Raw genomic sequence first — 25,181 nt, 5'->3', positions numbered from 1 at the left:
CTTCACTGAACTATGTTGCATCACAAGACATTATATGAACATGATAAGTAGGTAAATGTTAGGGAGTTACCTGGGGCTTGAGTGACTTGCTCGGTAGCCTCATTCTGAGGTGGCTGATGTAGTGGAGAAAGTGCCAGATTTGGAGGCAGGAAGACCTAGGATCAAAGATCTAAGGTGCTTATTAGTTGTTTGGTCATAGATAAGTCTATCTCCAAGCCTCATATTCTCATCTGCAAAATGAGGAAGTTTGACTAAATGCCTTCAGATAAAGTTAGAATCCTGTGTAGATTTGAGTGTCAGAAGTAGCATTTGATGCTTATAGCCCAGCACTTTATCCACCATGCCACAAAGCCTACTTGCATTCTTCTAGGCATAAATAATATTGGAGAAAGTGAATGAAATAAATAGAATTTCAAATGATATTAACAGGACTGACCTTATACATACATAAGCTGAGTAACTGCTTGCCTAAATGTTATGTATATCTAAGTCATATATGTTGAATAATAGATAGCATAAGAAAATGGAATTAGGACCAGGTTTAGAGTCAGGAGGAATGGGGTTGATGTTACTTTCAATCTTTACTAGCTATCTGTCCCTAATCAATCCACTATAGATGTCTTAGCCTCAGTTTCCTCATCTGTAAAATGTGGTTTAATCATACTATCTCAGAGAGTTGTGAGGAGGATATTCTGTCAACCTTAAAATGTCTTAAGTGTCTTATAAATGAAAGTGTATGTGTGTGTGTGTGTGTGTGTGTGTATACATGTATAAATGTGTGTTTTGGGGAAAAGAGATATGTAGACAAAAAAAAAAGACTGGCAGGGAAGTAGATCAGACTCCCCCCCTTTGGGGGGAAGTGTCATAAAATGAAAACCTTTGGACATCACTGAGCACCAGTGCAGACACAACATTTTGCACTTTCTCTCTTCCTCTCTCCATCCCTTTCTCCTTCCCTCCCTCCCTGTGTGTGTGTGTGTGTGTGTTTCCCTCTCTGTCTCTCTCCATCTATATCTTTCTGTCTGCTTCTCTTTCTCTTTCTGTTTCTCTGTCTCTCCATCTATCTCTGTCTCCCTCCCCTCTATCTCTGCCTCTCTGAATCTGTCTCTGTCTCTTTTTCTCTGCCCCTCTCTGTCTCTCTCTCTCTTTGTCTTTCTGCATCTCTCTATCTCTGTTTCTGTCTCTCTGTTTTCAAAAAACAAACAAACACAAATCAGATTATTCCTTGTAGGAGGAACACATGCATTTATATATGTACCCAGGAGACTTGGGTTTGAATTCCATTTCCAACATTTATTGTTCCAGGTGACCCTAGGCAAGGCCATTTCTCTATTTTGAGCCTTAGTTTCCTCATGTATAAAACAGATAAAACTTTCACAGCCTACCTCACAGGATTGTTGTGAGGAGAATGCTTTATATTCCTTAGATTGCTTTATAGGTTGAATTGTTGATGTTGCCCTTATTAAATCTATTCCATTGTTTGATAGACTTTACTATTAGGAAGGATTTCTTTATCTGTAACCTAAGTCTCTTCTGCTGCTATTTTCTAAACCCATAGGATTATAGAGTTGACAAGAAATTTATAGACCTTCCAATTCAACCCCTTCATTTTGTATATGAAGAGACTCCTTAGATAATAAAAGGCAAAAGTGGGATCCAAATCCAGTCCTCTGATTCTTAATTTAGAGAACTTTTTCATGATTAGCTATACTACCTAATGGTTTCCTTCTTGAGCCTTTCTCCATCTTCTTTCAGACCCTTCACTCACACTTGCAGCAGCAGCCCCCCCTTAACCCCCTTTTGGTTGATTTGAATGACTTCATCTTCTTATAAGTTTTATCTAGTCCACTCTTCTAATAATGACCTCCGTGCTCTCCTCATTTCTTTCATCATTGATCATATATTGAAGTCACAGAGTAAACTAGGGATGTTGTGTTGGGGCTGGTTATAGGGCCTAGTACTTTCTTAAGAGCAAGGACAAATTGGTAGTATATTTCTATCCTGCTCTCCATTGTACATATCTTTTAAATACCCTAAAACTAGTCCCAGGGCAAACTGAAAAGTAAAACAATTTGATTGCAGTGTCTCTTTTTATCTTACTTTTTAATATCAATTTTCCTTCTTCTGCACAGATACTCGTCTTCATGCTACTCAGAGCTCCTAATGGCAGCCCCCCACTTGGGCTTGTCTGAACAAGTTTCTGTGTTTCAGATCTTTCCTTCATCCTACTCCTCATCCTAATATAGTCATTTTCACTTATTCCTTTCCCTCGGGACCCACTAAGTGACTTGATAATCTTGTGACCTAATTTTCCCTAAGGTGTTAATGTCTAATAATGGCTAGACATCTGTTCCCTTTCCAGGTAGGGTGTGCATTTTATCCATTGCCCTAATACAAATGAATAAATTTAGTGGTAAAAATCTTAGACACCCCAACAGGACAGTGGGGAGAGATTTTGGGGAAGGATGCCTTTCCTGGAACCCTTCAAATTACACATGTGGGCAGTCATCTACTCTGACTATATGTGAATCCAGCTCTCTGAGCGCTATTTGAAATGATTTTCCTTTATCTTCTTCTTGCAAGATTCTGACTTCCATCTCTGTTTATAACCTCCTTTCCCATCTGCTCTTTTGAAGATAATTGAGTCTCTTTCAAGTGTTCTGTGATATGGGAGATGAAGGGTGCCATATAAAAATGAATTGAATGGTGGTATATTGAATGCTATTAAAAGAATTTCTTACCCTCCCTCCTACTGTCTGTTTCACATTGAAGGAAAGATATTAATATTACATTTATTCCTATGATTCATTGATAACCAGTTACTTTCTGCTTAGAATAATTTTGAAATTGACCATTCTAGTTTGAATTCTTGAAATAATAAGTGGTGGTGGTGGTCTCCTTATTCAAAATAACTATCATTATTGAATATTATTATTAGAGGAACTCAAATAACATAGTCAAATGTTCAATTTTTTATATAAAATATCATTTTGACAAAATCAGAAAAATCAACCAATGTGTATATAGAGTTTTATTGTTTGTGAGACAATGTGTTAGATGGTCCAGATTGTAATTGGTTGAGGATGCAAAAAAAAAAAAGAAAGATTAAACACTCTTTCGCTAATGAAAGCTTACAATGTGGCTGAGGAGATAACCAGGACATATGAAAAGATAACACGAATCATGATATGTGATACATGTGATAATAAAACTGCCTCATGTCTTAGTAGTCATGGTACCTCATGACTCTAGAATCAGAGATCCTGGACACAAATTTTATTGCTTGTATCCCCTTAGGGGATCCCTTGATACTTCCTGGGACTGTTTCCTTTTACTGTCAGAGGAACATGTTGCATTTGATATCCCCTGAGGTTGCTTCCATTTCTAGATCTATTATTATATAGCACAGTATACTTATTATCTCATTTGATTGTAACAACAATCCTATGGGATAGGTTATCATCCATATTTTATGGATAAGAAAACCAAGGTTAAACAGTATACAAATGTTTTACCCCCAACTAATAAGTATGTGAGGGAGGATTTAAATGTAATTCCAGGTACAGTCATCTCTATACTATACCACAGTCCTCTCACAATAAGGTATAGCCAAGGAGAGGGGTAGTAAATCAACAAAAGGAGACATTGTGGAATGAATGGTTGAGGAGGTTTTACATTTTGATCTGGAGCTGAGCCTTTAAGGTCAAGTAAGATTTAGAGAGGTGAACTAATAGAATGAGGGCTCACCTCAGAATGCTGAAATGATAATCATTGGATATGAGTTCAAATTCTAGTTTTGGTGCTTATTGCATTTATGATCTTAGGAAAATCATTTAAACTTCATGGGTATTCATCTGTAAAATAAAGTTGGGCAAAATAAGACCGGAGGCCCCTTTTAGCTCTACTTTATGACCCTTTCCTCCCAGATAGGTAGAAAGGAAAAGTAAGGGGATTAAATATAGGGAGAATATTGAACAAAAGCACAGAGACCAGATAGAATTGATAAACTGTTTGATTTGTGAAAGGAAGAGGGAGTAGGAGAGACAGTGTTTAGACCAATTTGATTGGTGTGTGTGTGTAATGGGATAGTAGGTTTAAAATGTCAAGGGCTTAAATGCTTGAAGTTCAGACTTTATCAGTAAAATAAAGTAAAAAGAAGAAATGATTGAAATATCTTAGAATTATAGCAGTCGTCTTGCATTCGTTTGTTCTAGGTCTTCTAATCTGGATTGCTCTAACTCTCTTACAGACTCTAGTGACCTGGGAAGGGGATAAGCTTGTGTGTGTGCAGAAAGGAGAGAAGAATAACCGGGGATGGAAGCAATGGATTGAAGGAGGAAAACTGCATTTGGTAAGAAGTGGTTTTCATTCACTCTCCCCATATTTTTTCAATAACAAACCACAGTATTCACCCAGTGTGACTCCTCAACAAGAAAAAAACAAAACAACAGTCCCATTCTACTTTCTTGAGTTCCAGCCAAAGACACATCATCACACAGACCAGAAAGCCATTTCTATCCTGCCCAAGGGAATATAGGAAACAATCTTGATAGCAGTTTCTGTGAACTGTTGCATTATTTTTAAAGCTCTAACTGCTGAGTTAGGAATCTAAGATTCAAGGAGAAGAGCAAGGAACCTGCAAAAGACCATCTGGATCTGGGGAGAGAAATGAATATGGAGCTAAGGCAAATCTAAGGAGAATTGGCAAAAATATCCTGCTGTCTGAAAAAGAGAGATCAGAAACAGGAACAGAGAGAAGAATCAGAATCACCAATGTTCAGACTTAGAGATGCAATACCCTCATTTTACAAATGAGGAAAACTAGGGATCAAAAGCAAAGTGACATATAAAGTCATGCAAAAAAATTAGAAACAGAGCTAGAAAGGAGAGAGTTGGGAAATAATCAAAAGACATAAAAGGATGCCTGCTGTACAGATGGGCAGCTATGTGGCACAGTAAATCAAGTATACTCATCTTTCAAGTTCAAATCTGGTCCCAGTCACTTACTAGCTTTGTGAACTTGAACAAGTCCCTTAACCCTGTTTGCTGCAGCTTCCTCACCTGCAAAATGAACTGAAGAAAGAAATGCCAAGCCATTCTAGTATCTTTGTCAAGAAAACACCAAACAGAGTCACAAAGATTCAGATAGAATTGAAAATAATTGAAAAAAATAAACAAACAAAAAACTCTACAAATAAGCATTTTGCAGCTCTCCTGGTCAAGAGAAGTTATATTTACATATCATAAAACATCTAGTCTGTTTAGTAAGGGGAAAATTAAATTGTAAAAAATAGCTGCTAGTATCCTGAGAATCCAGAATCTGGTTGAATTCAATTGTTCCTTTTTCAATTCAATGTGATAAAATGAATGAGTTTGATATAGACTGATGACAGCAAAAAAGTAGTGACCATCACAATCACCGCTGTGCCTATCATCTTTGATTCTCTGAAGTTTTCTCCATTAGCCTCTATTTTATAACTTTACCCAAGGGACTGATAGAACTGCTTCCACTACCCAGGCCTGGACTTCCAGGCTCCTATGCTTTCCTGGTTCTCTTCCCCTAAGAGTGGACAAAGTCTTCTCTTTTTTTTATTAAGCTGAGAAAATATCAGGAACTTTCTTAGAAGACAAACTAAAATTAAAAGATACATAAATGGACAAAGTATAGATTTTACATCCTAATTTGACTTTTGTTTAGCTACAAAATGACATAGCTAGCCAACTTAGAGGATACTGTGCTTTTACTATTTCTTCTTTCTTATCTTGAATATTTACTATTCTTCAGCAAGGTTTTGTTTTTCTTCTGTCGATTTAGGCTAGCATGTGGGTCTAGTCTCACTAGTAAATACATAACCTTGAGGGTAGACATCATTATAGGAGATGTCCAAATATCTTATGCAATCTCCCTCTATCTACTAGCTATTTTAGAAGCTATTCATATTAGGTTAGACTTTCTACTCTGCCTATTTTTCCCTTTCAACTGTTTTCAACATTCAGTTTTGTTGTAGAATAGAGATGACTGATATATCCAAAGCCTTAAACCTTGTCTTAGAATGTTGGCTCTACTCAGCCTCCAGGTTCCCTTTGATGCCTTATTCAAATTTCCCTAATTAATGGTCCCCCAGAATTCTATCATAACAGTTTTACAATATCAAAAACTTGAAACATATAATACCAATAAGCAGCTTCTATTTTTAGTAAAAAGAGAATTGTGCTGAATTGTGCTGTGCTGAATGCTAGAGACACAAAACAAAAGCAAAAACAGTCCCTGTCCTAAAGGAACTTGGGGAATGAAAAAAAGAACATGCACGTGTGTAGTACACGTAAGTATATACAAAATGCAAAGTAAATCAATTGTAAAATAGGCACTGAATAAATAAAACTCAAATAAGATCCAGTACCATAATGCCTTCTCTGTGCCCATCAGGGAATTTGTGGGTATAGTATCATCAACCAAACATATTATTTGCATTTCAGTCTTGCAATGTTTTCAGGGTTCAGTTTTCTTTTTGTTGTTGTTGTTTTTTAAGGTAATTGGGCTTAAATGCCTTGCCCAGAGTCACACTAGTAGTTAAATGGCTAAGTCCACATTTGAACTCAAATCCTCCTGATTCCAGAGCCAGTGCTCTCCACTGTGCCATCTAGCTTCCCCTCAATTTTCTTAAAGAAAGAATTAGTAATAAGTGCTTTAGTTTTGGCAAGTACTTTATATTCAATGTATCTCATTTTATCCTTTATCATATTTAACCTTTGTGAGGTGTGTTACTGTTATTAGTCTCAAGAAACTAAGGTTGAGAAAGTCTAAATGACTTGCTAGGGTTAAACAGCTATTAAATCATTATGACAGAATTTGAACTCAAAACTGTCCTGATTCCATGTCAGTATCATCTAGCTGCCTCACTTTTTTTTTTTTTTTTTTTTGAATGATTCACATAACTCCTGGTCTAAAAGTACCATTCACTATGGATTGTATCACACAGCTTACTGAGTTAGAGATAAATATAAAATGGTTTTCTTTTCTCCTTTTCTGGGGATGTTACATATTAAAAATGATCTGAAAATGTCTCTGCCCCAAGGGGTTGTATTTTCCCTTCAATTCCAATGTTTGTGTAGATTCTAAGATTCCATATCTCTCTCACACTTTCAAAGGTTCATTATGAGTAACATAAAGCCTGTTTTTCTCTAACTAAACCAAAACCAATGTCCTAGTCAGCTTACAGGCAGGGTTTTAATACCTTTCTGCAACATAAATCCAAAATTTGCCAATAATTCCTTCAGGCAAAGTTCTAATTATCTACCTCCCACAATGGGCTGAGCTTCCTTACAAACACAAGACCTAATGGAGTGAAGGCACATCACTCTATTGAGCAGCTTCTCCCTCTCCCTTCACTTTTAAAAGCTTTTCCTGCTCTATTTCCTACCTTCTAGGTTGCTTCATTACTTCTAATAAATTACACCATGTTGTTTTAATCATACAGTATCAGCAATCCCACCATTAGAGCTTGATTTCAATGCATTTTTCATTTTTAGAGTTGTAAAAGCTCAATCTCCAATCAGAACCTAATCATCACAGCCTCACAGTGTGTGCTGGTTCACTAGATTCATGAAAAACACATTAACAAACGCTTCTGAAAGTCTTTTTCCTGTGGTCACTCACTTCATCTCTCCCTGAGAAATCGAGGGTCACAGTACAGGCCAAAGCACTGAAAGGGAATAAAAGTCTGCTTGCTCCTCATTAACTGGTCATTTTTCACATTGCAGGAACTGACATGTGAAGACCAAGTGTGCCATCAAGTATTTATAAAGAAGTAACAGTTGACCAGGAAACCTGTTGAATTATCAGTTAGGAATTATTTCTTGTGTTTTGTGAAAGAAGCTTCAGAACTTCCTCCTACTCTTAACATGGCTTTGGGAATATGTCTGTGTGGAGTATTAAGCAGAGGAAAATGTGTGAGAACGACAAGCAAATATTTCCTCTTTCTCAGCTGGCCTTAAAATAAAAATAACTTTAAAAAATCCAACTCAGTGAGTTGTCTTGAAGGTTCTGTCTATCACTTCATGTTTAGATCAATAAATACTTAGATCAAAAGTTCCTAACTTGTGTATGGGGCAGGGTATGGGGGTATGTGTGTTTCATGGACTCTTGATCAGCTTGTAAAGCTAATGGACCCCTTTTTAAAACAAGATTTTTCATAAGTGTAAAACAAAACACAGAAGATTATATTGAAATAAAATGTACTTTTCCCCCAGCCACACTCATGGACCCCTTAAACTTGATATTGCATGGACTTCAAGTGAAGAAACCCTGCTTTTAAAGCATCATTTTTTCCAGAATAAGGTAGATACTTGATACAGTAAGCAAATGCCTAGATGACATAATCTGAAAGTCCCTGAATATTGCCCCTCCCCAACTGTTTCATTGAATTGGAGAGTAGGCATTGATCTTAAAGATCTTGTAGTCTGACGTCCTCACTTTACACATAAAAGTGGATCCCAAAGAGTTCCCAGATCATATTGTTACTCAATGGAAATGGGAACTTAGAATTCAAGTCCCCAGTGAAAGGGGTTGAACTGGATGACCACCAAGATATCTCCCAGTTCTAGATTCTTTGGTCATTTTTCTCTTTAGTGTTAGTTCAATGTTCTTTCTAATATATGAACTTTGCCATTCTATATAATAATCATATCTTCTTAATTCTTAATTTTCTACCATTAGAGTTTTATTCATTTAAGGTAAGTAATCATTACTTCCAGGAAATTGTGTTTTTATTCCCCTAAAAGGGGAAACCTATTAAAAGTCTAGATCCTTATTGCTTATTAATAATTACTGGACCTCTTTCTTCCCTGAAGGGAAGAGGTAAAAGGGAGGGGAGCATGAAAGCATTAGTCTTTTTTTTTTTTTTTTTTTTTTTTTTTTTTGCTTTAAAAAAAAAAAGACTTTTAAACATTAGTCATTAATTGGAAGCAAGAAAAAGAACAAAAAAGTTGACTTAATTTTACCATGAGACTATGGGCAAATCCCTGCCTGGGCAGCAGTATTTTTTTTATCTATAAAATGAATGTTGGATTCAACTTTGCTGAAAATCTATAATCCTAGGATGCTAGATGGTTTCTGATATCACTCTTAATTCTATATATAATGACAGGATAGTCAATTCTAATGTACAAGCCAACACTATCATAAAATTCCTCTGGATATCAGCAGACAAGAAGAGTAGAAATTGGCCTGGATAATGTTTAGGGTGACTGCATATATGTGCAGAGTGGGGGAAGGACAAGATCCTGCTAGATGAGATTGATCCTTCAGAATTTCCTGATTCCTCATGTGAATGTATGGCCAGTGTGAGACCTCTGGAGGATGAGCTACAAGTAAGACCACTTTGGAATGGCTCAAGATATGACTTTGGAAACATTTCCACCACATCTGAAACTCCTCAGCCCAGGCTCTAACCAAAGAGTTGCCAACAGGGGGCCAAAATTTTCGCAGTGTAAAATATCCCTAGGCTATTCTGGAGCCCCTTCATGCCCAGGGGAATAATTGAGCCCTTGCCCAAACTGCTTGTATTTTCTAATTAATTTAGTTCTAGGCCACTAAATCTACAATTCCAGGGGTCTGGATGAGTGGACACTAAGTAATAATGCCTTAATATTTGCTAGGCTGCCTGCTGCTTTTAAAGCATTCAGTTAATTAATCCTAGCAGTTTTCCATTTCAGCTGCTGGTTAAGAAAAACCAGCCAGAGCAAGCTCCAAGGGCTGGAGTATGGGGTTGGCAGAGACCTCTGGGCACAGAGCTACTGGCAAGTCTGGCTCCCTGTACCACAAATAGCATAGTAAAGTAAAATGATCCCTGAAATCAGAAAACCTGTGTTTCAATCCCATCTCTGCCACCTGCTGACTGTATGGCTTTCCACAAGTCACAATTACCTCTCTAAGTCTAACTTCCATTCTGTAAAACGGGGAGAGGGGAGAACTTGGAATAAACAACATCTAAATTCTGTTCTATATCAAAAGTCTGTAATTCCTTAATTTCAGCTTTACAGTACATTAAAAAAAAAAAAAAATTAAAGCAGCCTTGCAAAGTTAGGATGAGAATCAGGATGACCTAGATTCATGTCCAGGCTCTTAACTACTCTGTGTATGACTCTGGGTGAATCCCTGAATTTATTGGTGCCTCCTCAACCAAACAACTCTTTAAAACTGTAAATTGCTAAACAATTGCTTATCTGCTTTGGTAGATGTCTTCTCACCAGGAGTTGCCTAAACAAATGAAATCATAATTCAGCTGGGGACAAAAATAAACAAAAAAGTACAATGATTTGCACATAGTAGGGATTTAATAAATGTTTATGGAGTTGAATTAAATTATGAATTGGCTCATCAGACTGGATGATTCCCTGAGAACTAAGGAGGGAGGGATTGACTGGAAGAAGGTGTGTAGAGATAAACTGTACTCATTTCATTTGGGGGAGGGTGAAATCTGGCTGCTGCCCCTGATTACTTGGAAAAAGAGCTAGAGTTTGACTGCCTCTCTCCAGATTTGGGAAGCATTCTCAAGTGTGCTAGAGACAGTATTTCTATTTATCAGAAAAACTAGGGATTGAGAAAGTTAGTGTTTCAGTTCTAGTGAAAAAAAAATGGACACTAGTATTTTATTCATAGGCACAGTTCTTTCTAACTCTTCAGTTGAAAAGCAGTGGAATAAATTCAGGTCCTGCCAACAACAGAATGAATCAGTGCAAAGAGCCCTTAATTTTGGTATAAGAAGATTTGGATTTGAATCCTAGCTCTGCCACTTTAAAGCCACATGACCTTGGATAAGCAACCAATCAATCAACAAAAATTTCTTAAGCACCTGCCATGTGCCAGTCACTGGGTTGGGTGCTGGGAATAGAAATAGAAAAGATGTAACAAGCTGTACTTTAGCATTTAACTATTCTTAGTCTCAGTTTCCTCATTTGTAAACATATCTCCAAATCTATAACTCTGTAAAAAGTTGTCAACAAAAGTGTGAAACAGGTAAAACTTATCTTGAGTTTCCTCCCACCATTCCTTTCCATACTCCTTTTCCCAATCTGAAACCTTCACCTGTCCCACAAACACAACTCTGACCCAGTGATGCCCAAAACTCTCATACTTATACCCTAGGGGCTCAGAGTCTTACACTACAGCGTTCCAATCAAGTCTCCCCTTCCTGATCAGTGAGTGCCCAGTAATTAGAATAAACCTATAGAATTTAATTTATATAAAATAACCTGTAATAGAAGTTAACCTTCTTCCTCCACTAGACTTTCTAATTTCCCTAGTGTCATGTGGTCCATTGATTTCTCCTTTAGACTCATAGGATTTAGAGCTGGAAAGAAATTTTCTATTCCAGTTCCTCTGATTTAGAAATGAGGAAGCTGAGACCCTAGAAATGGAGATTGGTCTACATGGTTGATGATAAAGCATAAAATTTTAATGGAAAACAGATCTAGACAGGTGGGGGGAAATTCATTGGGCTAAGGAACCTTTCTAAAATCTGTGCAATTATATCACATTGATGACTAGATATTGATTTTAAATAAAAAATATGATCTTGCTTTCCTACTTCATATGTCATTTCCTTTTTTTCCCTCTCTCTCTCTCTCTCTCTGTCTCTCTCTGTCTCTCTCTGTCTCTCTCTCTCTCTCACTCTCTCTCTCTCTCTCTGTCTCTCTCTCTCTGTCTCTCTCTGTCTCTCTGTCTCTGTCTCTCTGTCTTTCTCTTCTCTCTCTCTCTCTCTCTCTCTCTCTCTCTCTCTCTCTCTCTCTCTCTCTCTCTCTCTCTCTCTCAATGTGTCTTTCTCTCAACTCTTAGCTATATAATTCAAAGACTGGTATTCCTATGTCCTCCAGAACTTATTTGATGGAAGGAAAAAATAAAGCATATAACAGGATTTTTGAAAAACATATTCAGGGCTCAACATGTATAATAGGTTGCTTGTAGGAGATGCTGTTAGAATGGATCTCAAGAAAAACAAAAAGTGGGCTGTAAATATTTTAAAGTTTAATCTGAATTATTAACATTTTCTCTACCATTTCCTTAAGTCTAGAGAATCAATAAAAATAATAAATCAAGTCCTAATTTGCAGCATTTACCAATTTCTGAGGTACAAATGCTTGCAATGAAAATCTAATAATTGGTTCCTTTGATAGTCTTGACTTTTTGTTCATCTTTTTATTATATTATGTTTTATTCTATAAATTAAAAAGAAAACAAATTTTTAAAAGAAAATATGAAATAATTCAGATATCCACCTTTTAGCCTCTTATCCAGAAGAGTGTGTGTGTGTGTGTGTGTGTGTGTGTGTGTGATTTCTAGGAGGAAAAAAGAAAATCTAATAATTGTTTTTTGAGAGACATGGTATGAACTAGCTCCATTAACCCCCTAGTTACCTGCCTTTTGAAGTCCCAGGCATAGCAGATTGCCCAGTTGATAATCATTTCTTTAGCCCCTTTCATGTAAGTTCTCTCTCCAAAGTCCTGCTATAAATACTGCATATCTCAGGAACTGTGTAAGCAGAGCTTAAGTACAATAGTCATTCAAAGAGCATTTATTAAGCTCTTATTATTTGGCAGGCACTACACTAAGTGTTAAGTCCCTGACCTTAAGGAGCTTACATTCTAATAGAAACATTAAAAATCACTATAAAAACAACATAAAATAACTGCATATGCATATGTAGTGTAAATGGGAGGTAATTTCAGAGAGAAGGTGCTAGCCATTGGAGGAATGGGAGAAGAAGTAGGACCTAAAAGGCTCCCTGCACTATGTAGGATTTGAGCTGAATTTTGAAGGAAGTTAAGGTATTCATGACATGTTAGTAGGAAAAAGAACATTAAAGACATGAAATCAGTGAAAAAGCCTTGAAATCTAGTCTCAGTTAAAGCTGATGAAATTTTAGGGGAATTGAAACACATTATGATGGATATTCTTGCTATCAAGGAAATGAGAATATGTAACAAAATTTCAGTTAAATAGAAGGCCAGCTTCTAACTTCTCAGAGGGCTAAATATAGGGGTTGAAAGAGTTGGTTTTATCATGCAGTCATCAACACACCAAAATCCATCATGTTATGAGATTCTTTATCTTTAGATTGTTCACAGTGAGCATAAGCAACAAGACTATGAGGAAAAATTTTTTCAGTGTTATCTCAAAAGATGAAGATCTCCCAAAGGAAATCAAAATATTTTTTGATACTTGGTGATATCATTATAAAGGTGGGAAGAGGGGAGGATGATGAAAAATACATTGGAAAATATGGTTTGCAATTAATATATCAGAGAACAGTAGTTTGCAGGTGACTTAGAAGTCTTATATCTAGGTATCATGAAAGCTTTTTTTAAGAAATAGAGTCCAAAGGCCTTGGTTATGACAGCATCGAACAAAAGAACCTAAAGTGATACTGACCATATCTTAATAACTAAGAAATGACTTGTTCCAGAATAGGAAGTAATTTCATAATCAGCTATCTGTATAATCAGATTGGTTTGTTAGAACAAATGGACTTTTTAGAACAAAGTTCAAAACTGATATCTTATTAAAGGCTAAAGATGAGGAAAATACATTATTTCAAACTATGTTAGTTCCGATTTAACCTATGTAAATAAGTTGATAACTCTTAAAAATGAAATATGGATAAAAGTGAAGACATTGATTCATTGTCAACTGATTTCTTTGAGAGGTATAACCAGTGCCTCATAAGGAAGTCAAAAGAGTAATCAACAGGCAAGGTATAGAGATGTATGATAACCAAAGACAACATTGCTTTAGAGAAGTCATTTTAAACTCAAATAAATTTTTATTTTTATTTATATGTATATCCCTACCTAACATATATTGACTTAGAAAACCATGAATTAATATTATCTGAATTGTGTTATCCACATTTGGGAGTTTTTAACTTGCTGATGGGCAGTCAATTTATACCTTCTGCTTTAGAGTATAAGCTCATTTGCAAAATATAACAGAGTAGAAAGATGGAAAATAATATAATAGGTAAAAGCAGTGGGGGGATAATGTGAATCTATAGAAGGCAAAATTTCAAGTTATCCTAATAATATTTATATATGGAGCTAAAAGGACAATAAATAGATATAAAAAGGCTTATGTCTGCAAGCATTTTTCTATTAATATCACTACTTATAATAATTGTCCTCAATTTATCAAGTAATTACTGTGTGCCAAGCATTGTGCTAAGCACTGGAGATGCAAAAAAGAAAAAAGGGGGTGGGGGTGAGGGGAGGAAGTAATCTCTGCCCTTAAGGAACATACAATCTATTGCAAAAGAAACATGGAGAAAAATACACACAAACTATCTATAGAATGAATGGGAAAATAATTGCAAAAGGAAGGCATTAGAATTAAGAGGAATTAGGAAAGGCTTTTTGTAAAAGATGGGATTTTATTTGGAATTTGAAGGATGCCCCAACAGAGCTGGGGAGGGAAAAAGTTCTAGGCATGGAGAACAGCCAGAGAAAATTCCTAGAGCTGAGAGACTGAGTGTATTGTTCATGCAATAACAAGGTAGCCAGTGTCAAGGAGTACATTTCAGGGAATAGGGTGTAAGAAGACTGAAAAGGTAGGAGGGGGTTAAGTTAGGAGGGGCTTTGAATGCCAAACAGAGAACTTTGCTTTTGATCTGGGAGACAATAGGGAGTGACTAGAGTTTATGAGTAGTGGAGTGACTTGATCCATCCTGTGCTTTAGGAAAATCACATTAGAGACTGAATGGAAGATGGAAAGAGAGGGAATTGAGGCAGACAGACCCATCAGTAGGCTACTGCAAAAATCCAGGTATTACGTGATAAAGGTTTGCTAGCACTAGAGTGGTGGCAGGAATAAAGGGGGTTATATAGAAGAATATTGCAAAGGTAAAATCAACAGTCCTTACCAACAAACTGGATGAGAGATAGTGAGAGTTGAAGATAACTACTAGGATGAAAGTCTAAGGGAATGGAAAGATACTGCTGCCATCTATAATAGGAAAATTTGGATAAAGTTAGCGTTTAAGGGAAAAGATAATGAATTCTTTTTAATATATTTAGTTTAAATGCTAACTGGATATGAAGTTTGAGATGTCTAAAAGGTAGTTGGGGATGCAAGATTAGCAGTCAGCTGAGAGGATGGGGCAGGGTAAGTAGATTTTGAGAATTGCCAACATAAAGATGGTAATTAAGTCCATGAGAGCTGATGAGATCACTAATGAACTGTCCAGAGGGAAGGAGAGCCCAAGACAGAACCCTGAGGGATTTCTATGGTTCGAGAGCGTGTTTGTCTCTTTGTGACCTCATTTGGAGTTTTCTTGGAAGATACTGGAATGGTTTTTGCCATTTCCTTCTCCAGCTCATTTTTTACAGATGAGGAAACTGAGACAAACAGGACTTATACAGTATCACACAGTATCTGAGACCAGATTTGAGCTCACAAGGATGAGTCTTCTTGATTTCCAGCCCTGTGCTTTATTTACTAAGCCATCTAGCTATCTCATTTAAACAAGGAATAGAGAAAGAGAAATTAGATATAAGAATGAGGAAACCTTATGAGAAGAGAGTACAAAGAGGAGAGGGTAATCAATAGTGACAAAAGACTTTAGAGAAGTCAAGAAAATGAGGATTGGGAAATGACCATTGGAGTTGGTAACTAAGATGTGATTCATAACTTTGAAGAAAACACTTTCAGTGGGATAAGTTCAGAAGACAGATGATGAGAGATTAAAAAGAGAATGAAAGATAAGAAAGTTCCACCTGCTGTAGACAGTCTTTTGTGGTTAAATTCCAAGTAACCCAAATGGAAGGATCCAATGAGAAAATTTTGAAGATGAGGGAGACATGGAAATGTTTGTAAATAGTAGATAAAGAGGTAGCAGACAGAAAGAGATGGAAAGTAAGTACCAGAGAGGATGACTAAGGAGGCAATCTATTGGAGGAAATGGAATGAAATAGAATTACTTGTATATGGCTTAGTTTGGGGTAAGGTGTAAGTCCACCTTATCATGTGAACTAGGAGTAAAGGAGATAATGGCAGAAGGCATCTGAATGATAAATGGAAAGTTTGAAGAGAAATAAAAGAGACCCTTTAGTGAGTTGATAAAGGATGTGTTATGTGAGGTCATTGAAAAGTCATTTAAGAAAAAGATGAAGTCAAGATGAGTAGTAAGACATGATCAAATATATATAGAAAAAATCTATGCAATAATTTTTTTTAATGTTTTGAATACTGTGTTGTTTTTCTAATTTTGTGGGAAAATAATTTTGACATTTCGCTTTTTAAAATTTTTGAGTCCCAAATTTTCTCCCTTTATCCCTGGTTATGCATGTGAAACCATGCAAACATATTTTCATATTAGTCATGCTGTAAAAGAAAATACAGACCAAAAAAAACCCAATGAAGAAAGTGAAAAATAGTAAGCTTTGATTTGCTTTCAGATTCTTATCAATTCTTTCTATGGAAGAGGATAGCATTTTTCATTGTGAATCCTTTGGAATAGACTTGGATCATTGTATTGTCAAAAACAGTAGTCATTCACAGTTGATAATCTTACAATATTGTATACAATGTCCTCCTGGGTGAGTCTTTTGAGGTTTTCTGAAAGCATTTTGCTCATCATTTCTTATAATACAATGATATTCCTTAGAATCTTATACTACAACTTTTTTTGCCTTTCCCCAGTTGATGTGTTTTCTCTCAATTTCCAATTCCTTTCCACCACAAAAAGCTTTTCTAAATATTTTTATATAAATAAGTCTTTTTCCCCTTTTTTCCAACTCTTTTGGGACATAGACCTAATAATGGTATTGCTGGATCAAAGGATATGTATAGCTTTGTAGCCCTTCGGCCATAGTTCCAAACTGCTCTTCAGAATGGTTGAATCAGTTCACAATTCCCATGTGGTAAATTTTAAGGGCATAAAGATATTTCAAATAAGGAAACATTCCCTCCCAAATTGGGAAAAACATTCATGAATAGTTCGATTACTTTTTTTAAGTGTCCAAGAAGAAATCAGGATTTACTTTCTATACCTACTTTCTCACAGCTTACACAGAGATTTTTAATTTTTATGAGAATCACCTTGACTCATACTGAGAGCATCCTTTATGACAATAAGAGGTAAAACCACTCAAGCTCTTTCAAAAGCTTATCCACCACAGTCCTCATTTTCCTAGTTGCACAATTGAATGTAGTTCCTCTTCCCTGGGGGTAAAATATCTTTTGAGGATTGCAACTTTCTGCCACTTGTTCTTGAGAATGATCCCAGATCTGACTTGGTCTCTCTTTCTTTGAATCCTTGTCTCTAGAGAAAACTATCCTTGCCTACTCCTGGAAATTCCTCACTCCAAAGAATTCTCTCTCATCTCTTCCTCTCCCTCCCCTTCCCTCCCTTTCCCTTCCTTCTCCTTCTCTCCTTTCCCCTCTCTTCCTCTCTCCTCACTTGGTTTCTTTCTCCCTTCCTCTGCTCCTTTTTTTCCTCTTTTCTTCTCTTCTCTCCCTCCCCCCTCTTTCTTCCTCCTTTCTTCCCTCCCCCCATCATAGACAGACACACAGACAGACACACATACACACACACACACCATTTAGCTTTGCTTATCTCCCTCAACAAGTTATGTCCCATATAAATGTTAAGATCTTTCTTGTTTTTAAAAAAAAATTGAACTACATTAAAATATATCAGAAAAAAAATGACTTGAAACCTATCTACCCTGTCCCTTCATATCTTTTTAGCAGGTTGAGCCTTCTGAGTAGAAGCCTTATCACACAGCAGAGAAAGTTTCAAAAAAAGTTCAATTTAACAAGAATTTATCAAATTACTTCCTATATGCAGAACACCACTAGATGAGGAGGTGATAAAGTTTCCATAAGATAAACACCGTCTCCCTATAGCCTTTGAATCCTTGTCCTAGTATAGAATATCTTTGCCTCTCATTCTCCTTTAAATCAAGTTTCATTTTCTAAGTCGATATCTGTACCTTTAAAACTAATTCCATCTCAGACAGAAAGTCATTTAAAATCATTTATTTGCATTCTCTCTAATTGGTGTCTATATATTTAACCTCCATGTGGAGAGTCTGATATAATGTATAGAAACATTTGGGCCTCTAATACAGATTTCCCCGCTTGATCTGGCTCTCTCCCTTTTAATTTGTGATTGATTAGAAGGGCAGGATTGAGAATAGTTTAATTTTGGTTTGCTGATTATACTTGATAAGTAGATGGATACAATTAGAAGATTAGGTTTATGAAAATGAGATATTAAAGGGAAAATAGAATCAGGCAAAAATTTTAAGAGCTGAAAAGATTTTATAATTTTTTTTTCTGAGCTTCGCACCTAATTAAAACATGTGCTCTGGTGTTGCTGTGATTAAGTAATGTTAGAGTATAACAAAGGGCAGTCATGTGTAAGATAGATAAGCAGACAGAGATAGAGAGAATTGCAGAATTAGAATTGGAAAGGAGATATAGATACTTATAATTAAAGTGAGAATATCTACCCAACTATACGATCTGATCAGTCCATCTGTGTTTTGACTAATGTGACCTTTCCCAAATGCAGAAAGGATCTTAATTCAATGCTTAAAATACAATGAAGTTAATAAAAGAAAACAGTATTGAGCAAGAAAAAAGCAGATTACTTTATTGACTTGTTTTAACACTATTTTCAAAGAACTCAATAGCAATGTTTTATTTTTATTAAGCTTATTGTTTTAAGATTAAGAAGCAATGAAGCAGTGGGGATCTCCACTTAATTTTCTTTAAGATTTTCTCTGGGGTTTTGGCAAGTTCCCTTGATGGATGAGAGATAGCTGGCCAAAAGTAGTTGGGCAAATATTCTAACTTAGAACTTATTGTATGGTTGTCCTTTACAAGTAATGATTTTACCGCAGAAGAGTGATTATAAAAATTGTGGTTAGCCTCTTTTTTAAAAGCAGAATTCAAAATGCTCTATAATCTGACCACAACTACTCACCTTTCTGTCCTCATCATCAGTAATCTTCTATATTAAACCCTCTGCTCCAACTTCAAGAGTTTAATTTCTGCCTTTCAAATACAGAGCTAATACTTACAAATTTTATGATCAGGACAAGTACCACAGTAAATGTCATGAAGTATATAGTAATGGGAGGGGGAAGGGAGGAGAAGGAAAGATACTGGAAAACCAGTGTAATACCATCACTATGAAGTCCCTAGCAGGTTTGGATAGGGGATGTTGTGGGGATTGGGTAGGTACATTCTTCCTAACCTATAATTTGGTAGCTTTCTATTTTAATTATTTCTGCTAATTTGTGTAAACTTTATATTTATACCACTGATAGACAGTGTTATCAGAATTCTTTAAATTTGCTACCCTGTCAACAAATATGAACAGGCAACTTTCAGATGAAGAAATTGAAACCATTTCTAGTCATAAAAAAAAATACTCTAAATCACTATAATCAAAGAAATGCAAATTAAGACAACTCTGAGATATCACTACACACCTCTCAGATTGGCTAAGATGACAGAAAAAGATAATGATGAATGTTGGAGGGAATGTGAGAAAACTGGAGCACTAATACATTGTTGGTGTAATTGTGAACTGATCCAGCCATTCTGGAGAGCAATTTGGAACTATGCCCAAAGGGTTATCAAACTGTGCATTCCCATTGATCCAGCAGTGTCTCTCCTGGGCCTGTATCCCAAAGAGATCTTAAAGGAGGGAAAGGGACCCACATGTGAAAAATGTTTGTGGCAGGCCTTTTTGTAATGCTAAGGAACTGGAAACTGAGTGGATACCCATCAATTGGGGAATGGCTGAATAAATTATGGTATAAGAATATAATGGAATATGTTCTATAAGAAATGATCAGCAGGTGGATTTCAGAAAGCCCTAGAGAGACTTACACGAACTGATGCTAAGTGAAATGAGCAGAACCAAGAGATCATTATACACAGCAACAAGATGATGCAGGGGAGGGGGAGGAGGAGGGAAGGGGCAGTAAGGGAGTGGGAGAGGGCAGATCAGTAACCAGAAAAGCAAGGAAAAATTCAGGATTTCATCCTCAATCATGGCAGGACATAGGACACAACCAGTTCACTGTGCTATGAGTGGACCCCAAAACTTAATCTCCCTTCTTAACCTATGGCAAAAGCAAAAACTAGCCTCCAGGAAGCCTGGGTCTGAGCCACAGGAGGAGGCAAAACTAAATTCTGGCAAAGAATGGGCCTGATCTTAATTAAGTGAAGATCATGCAGGGCCTATATACACTACCCAGGAAATTGGGAGCAAATTTTTGTCCAAAATATAAAGCCCCAAACCAGAAACTGAGACCAGAAAGATGATTCCCCCCTTAGGGGGAAGAGGCAGAAGTGGAGGCACTACACAGAATGAAAAAAATACATTGAACTGAGAAAAGTCCAAGAGATAAAAGAGAGGAAGTACAAATTAAATCTAAATATATCCCCAGAAAAAAAGAATGTTTTGGCTGTGAGGATACCAAGAAGAAATAAAATAAGAAACACAAAATGGAATAACAGAAGGGTAGGAGAAGGGAGGGGAAAGAGAATCAATAATTTAGAAAATACAGTGGAAAACCTTACCTAAAGACTCCATAAAAATTAAAATGGAATCCCCTCCAAAAAAAGTATGGCTAATATTACCAAAAATTCCTAAAAAACAAACAAAAAACCCACATAGATTTCTTATGATAGGTAGGCAAGTAAAAATGGAAAAAATTCAAATTATAGTCCAAATTCAGAGGTTCCAGTTCAAAGAAAAAAATATAATTCACAGCTAAAAAGAAAGAATTTAATCAACATTTTAGAAAACAATTTGGAACTATGCTCAAAGAGCTATAAAATGTGCATACACTATGACTAAGCAAAACTACTCTTAAGACTGTATCCCCAAAAGAACAAAGAAAATCAAAGAAAAGGAGCAATATGTGCAAAAATAATTATTGCAGTTCTATTTGTGATCACAAATAATTGGAAATTGAGGGGATGTCTTTCAACTGGAGAATGATGTGATATAGGAGGTAATGGAATATATTGTCCTATAAGAAATGACAAGCAGCCCAAAGGACTATCAAACTGTTTATGCCCTTTGATCCAGCAGAGTCTCTACTGGGCCTATATCCGAAAGAGATCATAAAAAGGGAAAAGGACCCATATGTACAAAAATATTTGTAGCAGTCCTTTTTGTAGTGGCAAGGAACTGGAAGCTGAGTATTTGCCTATCAATTGGAGAATGCTTGAATTAGTTATGGTATATGAATATTATGGAATATTATTGTTCTATAAGAAACAATCGACAGGATGATTTCAAAAAGGTCGGAGAGATTTACACGAACTGATGCTAAATGAAGTGAGTGGAAACAGGACAACATCGTACACAGCAACAGAAAGATTTTATGATGATCAACTCTGATGGATATGGCTCTTTTCAATAGCAAGATGATTCAGACCATTTCCAACAGTCTTGTGATAGAGCCATCTACACCCACAGAGAGGACTGTGGCAACTGAGGATAGATTAAAACATAATATTTTCCCCTTTTTAATGTTACTTGCATTTTGTTTTCTTTCTCATTTTTCCCTTCTTTGATATAATTTTTCTTGTGCAGCAAGATAATTGTATAAGTATATATAGAAGAATTGTACATGTTTAACATATATAAGATTACTTGCCATCTAGGGAAGGGCATAGGTGAAAAGAAGGGAAAAAAATTTGGAACATAAGGTTTTGCTAGGATAATTATTGAAAATTATCTATGTACTCCCAACCAAAAATCAAACTTGAAATACTAAAATTAAAAGGAGAAATCAATAATATTGAAAGTAAAAAAACTATTGAATTAATAAATAAAACCAATAGTTGGTTTTATGAAAAAGCCAATAAAATAGATAAACCTTTGGTAAATCTGATCAGAAAAAGGAAAGAGGAAAATCAAATTGTTAGTCTTACAAATGAAAAGGGGGATCTTTCCACCAATGAAGAGGAAATTAGAGAAATAATAAGGAGTTACTTTGCCCAACTTTATGCCAATAAATTTGATAACTTAAGTGAAATGGATGACTTCCTCCAAAAATATAGGCTTCCTAGAGTAACAGAGGAGGAGATAAATTGCTTAAATAGTCCCATTTCAGAAAAAGAAATAGAACAAGCTATTAATCAACTCCCCAGGAAAAAATCCCCAGGACCAGATGGATTTACATGTGAATTTTACCAAACATTTAAAGAACAATTAGCCCCAATGTTATATAAACTATTTGAAAAAACAGGGGATGAAAGAGTCCTGCCAAACTCCTTTTATGACACAGACATGGTACTGATACCTAAACCAGGTAGATCGAAAACTGAGAAAGAAAACTACAGATCAATTTCCTTAATGAATATTGATGCTAAAATCTTAAATAAGATATTAGCAAAAAGACTACAGAAAATCATCCCCAGGATAATACACTGTGATCAAGTAGGATTTATACCAGAAATGCAGGGCTGGTGTAATATTAGGAAAACTATTAGTATAATTGACCATATTAATAATTAAATTAATAAAAACCATATGATCATCTCAATAGATGCAGAAAAAGCATTTGATAAAATCCAACATCCATTCCTACTAAAAACACTTGAGAGTATAGGAATAAATGGACTATTCCTTAGAATAATCAGGAGCATATATTTACGACCCTCAGTAAGCACAATATGCAATGGAGATAAACTGGAACCTTTCCCAGTAAGATCAGGAGTGAAACAAGGTTGCCCACTATCACCATTACTATTCAATATTGTATTAGAAATGTTAGCCTCCGCAATAAGAGTTGAGAAAGAGATTAAAGGAATAAGAGTAGGTAATGAGGAAATCAAACTGTCACTCTTTGCAGATGATATGATGGTATACTTAGAAAACCCCAGATATTCTAATAAAAAGTTATTAGAAATAATTCACAACTTTAGCAAAGTTGTTGGATATAAAATAAATCCACATAAATCCTCAGCATTTTTATACATCACCAACAAAATGCAACCGCAAGAGATACAAAGAGAAATTCCATTCCAAACAAATGTTGAAAGTATAAAATATTTGGGAATCCATCTACCAAAGAAAAGTCAGGAATTATATGAGCAAAATTATGAAACATTTGCCACAAAAATAAAGTCAGATTTAAATAATTGGAAAGACATCCAGTGCTTGTGGATAGGCTGAGCGAATATAATAAACATGACAATACTCCCTAAACTAATCAATTTATTTAGTGCTATACCAATCAGACTCCCAAGAAACTATTTTAGTGACCTAGAAAAAATAACAACAAAGTTCATATGGAAGAAGAAAAGGTCAAGAATTTCAAGGGAATTAATGAAAAAAAAGTCAGATGAATGTGGTCTAGGTATACCTGATCTAAAGCTATATTATATAGCAGCAGTCACCAAAACCATTTGATATTGGCTAAGAAATAGACCGGCCGATCAGTGGAACAGATTAGGTACAAAGGACAAAAAAGGGTACAACTATGGCAATCTAGTATTTGATAAACCCAAAGATACCAACATTAGGGATAAAAATTCATTATTTGAAAAAAACTGTTGGGAAAACTGGAAATTAGTATGGCAGAAATTAGATATGTACCCACACTTAACACCATATACCAAGATAAGATCAAAATGGGTCCATGATTTAGGCATAAAGAATGAGATCATAAATAGATTAGAGAAACAGAGGATAGTTTACCTCTCAGACTTGTGGAGGAGGAAGGAATTTATGACTAGAGAAGAACTAGAGATCATTATTGATCACAAAATAGATGATTTTGATTACATCAAACTAAAAAGTTTCTGTACAAACAATATTAATTCAAACAAGATTAGAAGGGAAGTAACAAATTGGGAAAATATTTTTACAGTTAAAGGTTCTGATAAAGGTCTCATTTCCAAAATATATAGAGAATTGATTCTAATTTATAAGAAATCAAACCATTCTCCAATTGATAAATGGTCAAAGGATATGAACAGACAATTCTCAGATAATGAAATTGAAACTATATCCACTCATATGAGTGTTCCAAATCACTACTGATCAGAGAAATGCAAATTAAGACAACTCTGTGATATCTCTACACACCTGTCAGATTGGCTAAGATGACAGGAACAAATAATGATGAATGTTGGAGGGGATGTGGGAAAACTGGGACACTAATACATTGTTGGTGGAGTTGTGAAAGAATCCAACCATTCTGGAGAGCAATCTGGAACTATGCCCCAAAAATTATCAAACTGTGCATACCCTTTGATCCAGCAGTGCTACTACTGGGCTTATATCCCAAAGAAATACTAAAGAGAGGAAAGGGACCTGTGTGTGCCAAAATGTTTGTAGCAGCTCTTTTCATAGTGGCTAGAAACTGGAAGATGAATGGATGTCCATCAATTGGAGAATGGTTGGGTAAATTATAGTATATGAAGGCTATGGAATATTATTGCCCTGTAAGAAATGACCAGCAGGATGAATTCAGAAAGGCTTGGAGAGATTTGCATGAACTGATGCTGAGTGAAATGAACAGAACCAGAAGATCACTATACACTTCAACAACAATACTGTATGAAGATGTATTCTGATGGAAGTGGATATCTTCAACATAAAGAAGATCCAACTCACTTCCAGTTGATCAAAGATGGACAGAAACAACTACACCCAGAGAAGGAACACTGGGAATTGAATGTAAAATATTAGCACTACTGTCTATCTGCCCAGGTTACTTATACCTTCATAATCCAATACTTAACATGCAACAAGAAAATTGGATTTACACACATATATTATATCTAGGTTATACTGTAATACATGTAAAATGTATGAGATTGCCTATCATCTAGGGAAAGGAGTAGAGGGAGGGAGGGGAAAATCTGGAAAAAATGAATATAAGGGATAATGTTATAAAAAAATTGCTCATGCATATATACTGTCAAAATGTATAATTATAAAATTAATAAAAAAGGTAACTATAAAAAAGAAAGAAAATTATCTATGCATATGTTTTAAAAATAAAAAGCTTTAATTAAAAAACCTATTTCCCAACAAGAAAGGAAAGAAAGAAAGAAAGAAAGAAAGAAAGAAAGAAAGAAAGAAAGAAAGAAAGAAAGAAACAAAGGAAGGAAGGAAGGAAGGAAGAACAAAAGGAAGAAAGAA

General features: G+C 35.6%; 1 protein-coding gene across 3 annotated transcripts in view; it reads left to right on the top strand.

The window, feature by feature from the left end:
- Positions 1 to 8,021, top strand: part of RBP2 (retinol binding protein 2) — a 51,905-nt gene extending 43,884 nt beyond the window's left edge. For all 3 annotated transcript variants that reach the window (XM_074301660.1, XM_074301658.1, XM_074301657.1), the window contains exons 4-5: positions 4,250 to 4,351; positions 7,762 to 8,021. In XM_074301660.1, coding sequence (XP_074157761.1) covers positions 4,250 to 4,351; positions 7,762 to 7,812 — 153 coding nt within the window. In that variant the 3' untranslated portion in view covers positions 7,813 to 8,021. The remainder of the gene's footprint in view (positions 1 to 4,249; positions 4,352 to 7,761) is intronic.
- Positions 8,022 to 25,181: the final 17,160 nt, after the last annotated feature.

Source organism: Sminthopsis crassicaudata, chromosome 3 (genome assembly GCF_048593235.1).
Source record: "Sminthopsis crassicaudata isolate SCR6 chromosome 3, ASM4859323v1, whole genome shotgun sequence".
NCBI classification, from domain to species: Eukaryota; Metazoa; Chordata; class Mammalia; order Dasyuromorphia; family Dasyuridae; genus Sminthopsis; species Sminthopsis crassicaudata.
Note: the sequence above shows the minus strand (reverse complement) of the source record. Positions and strands in the feature narration are given on the sequence as shown.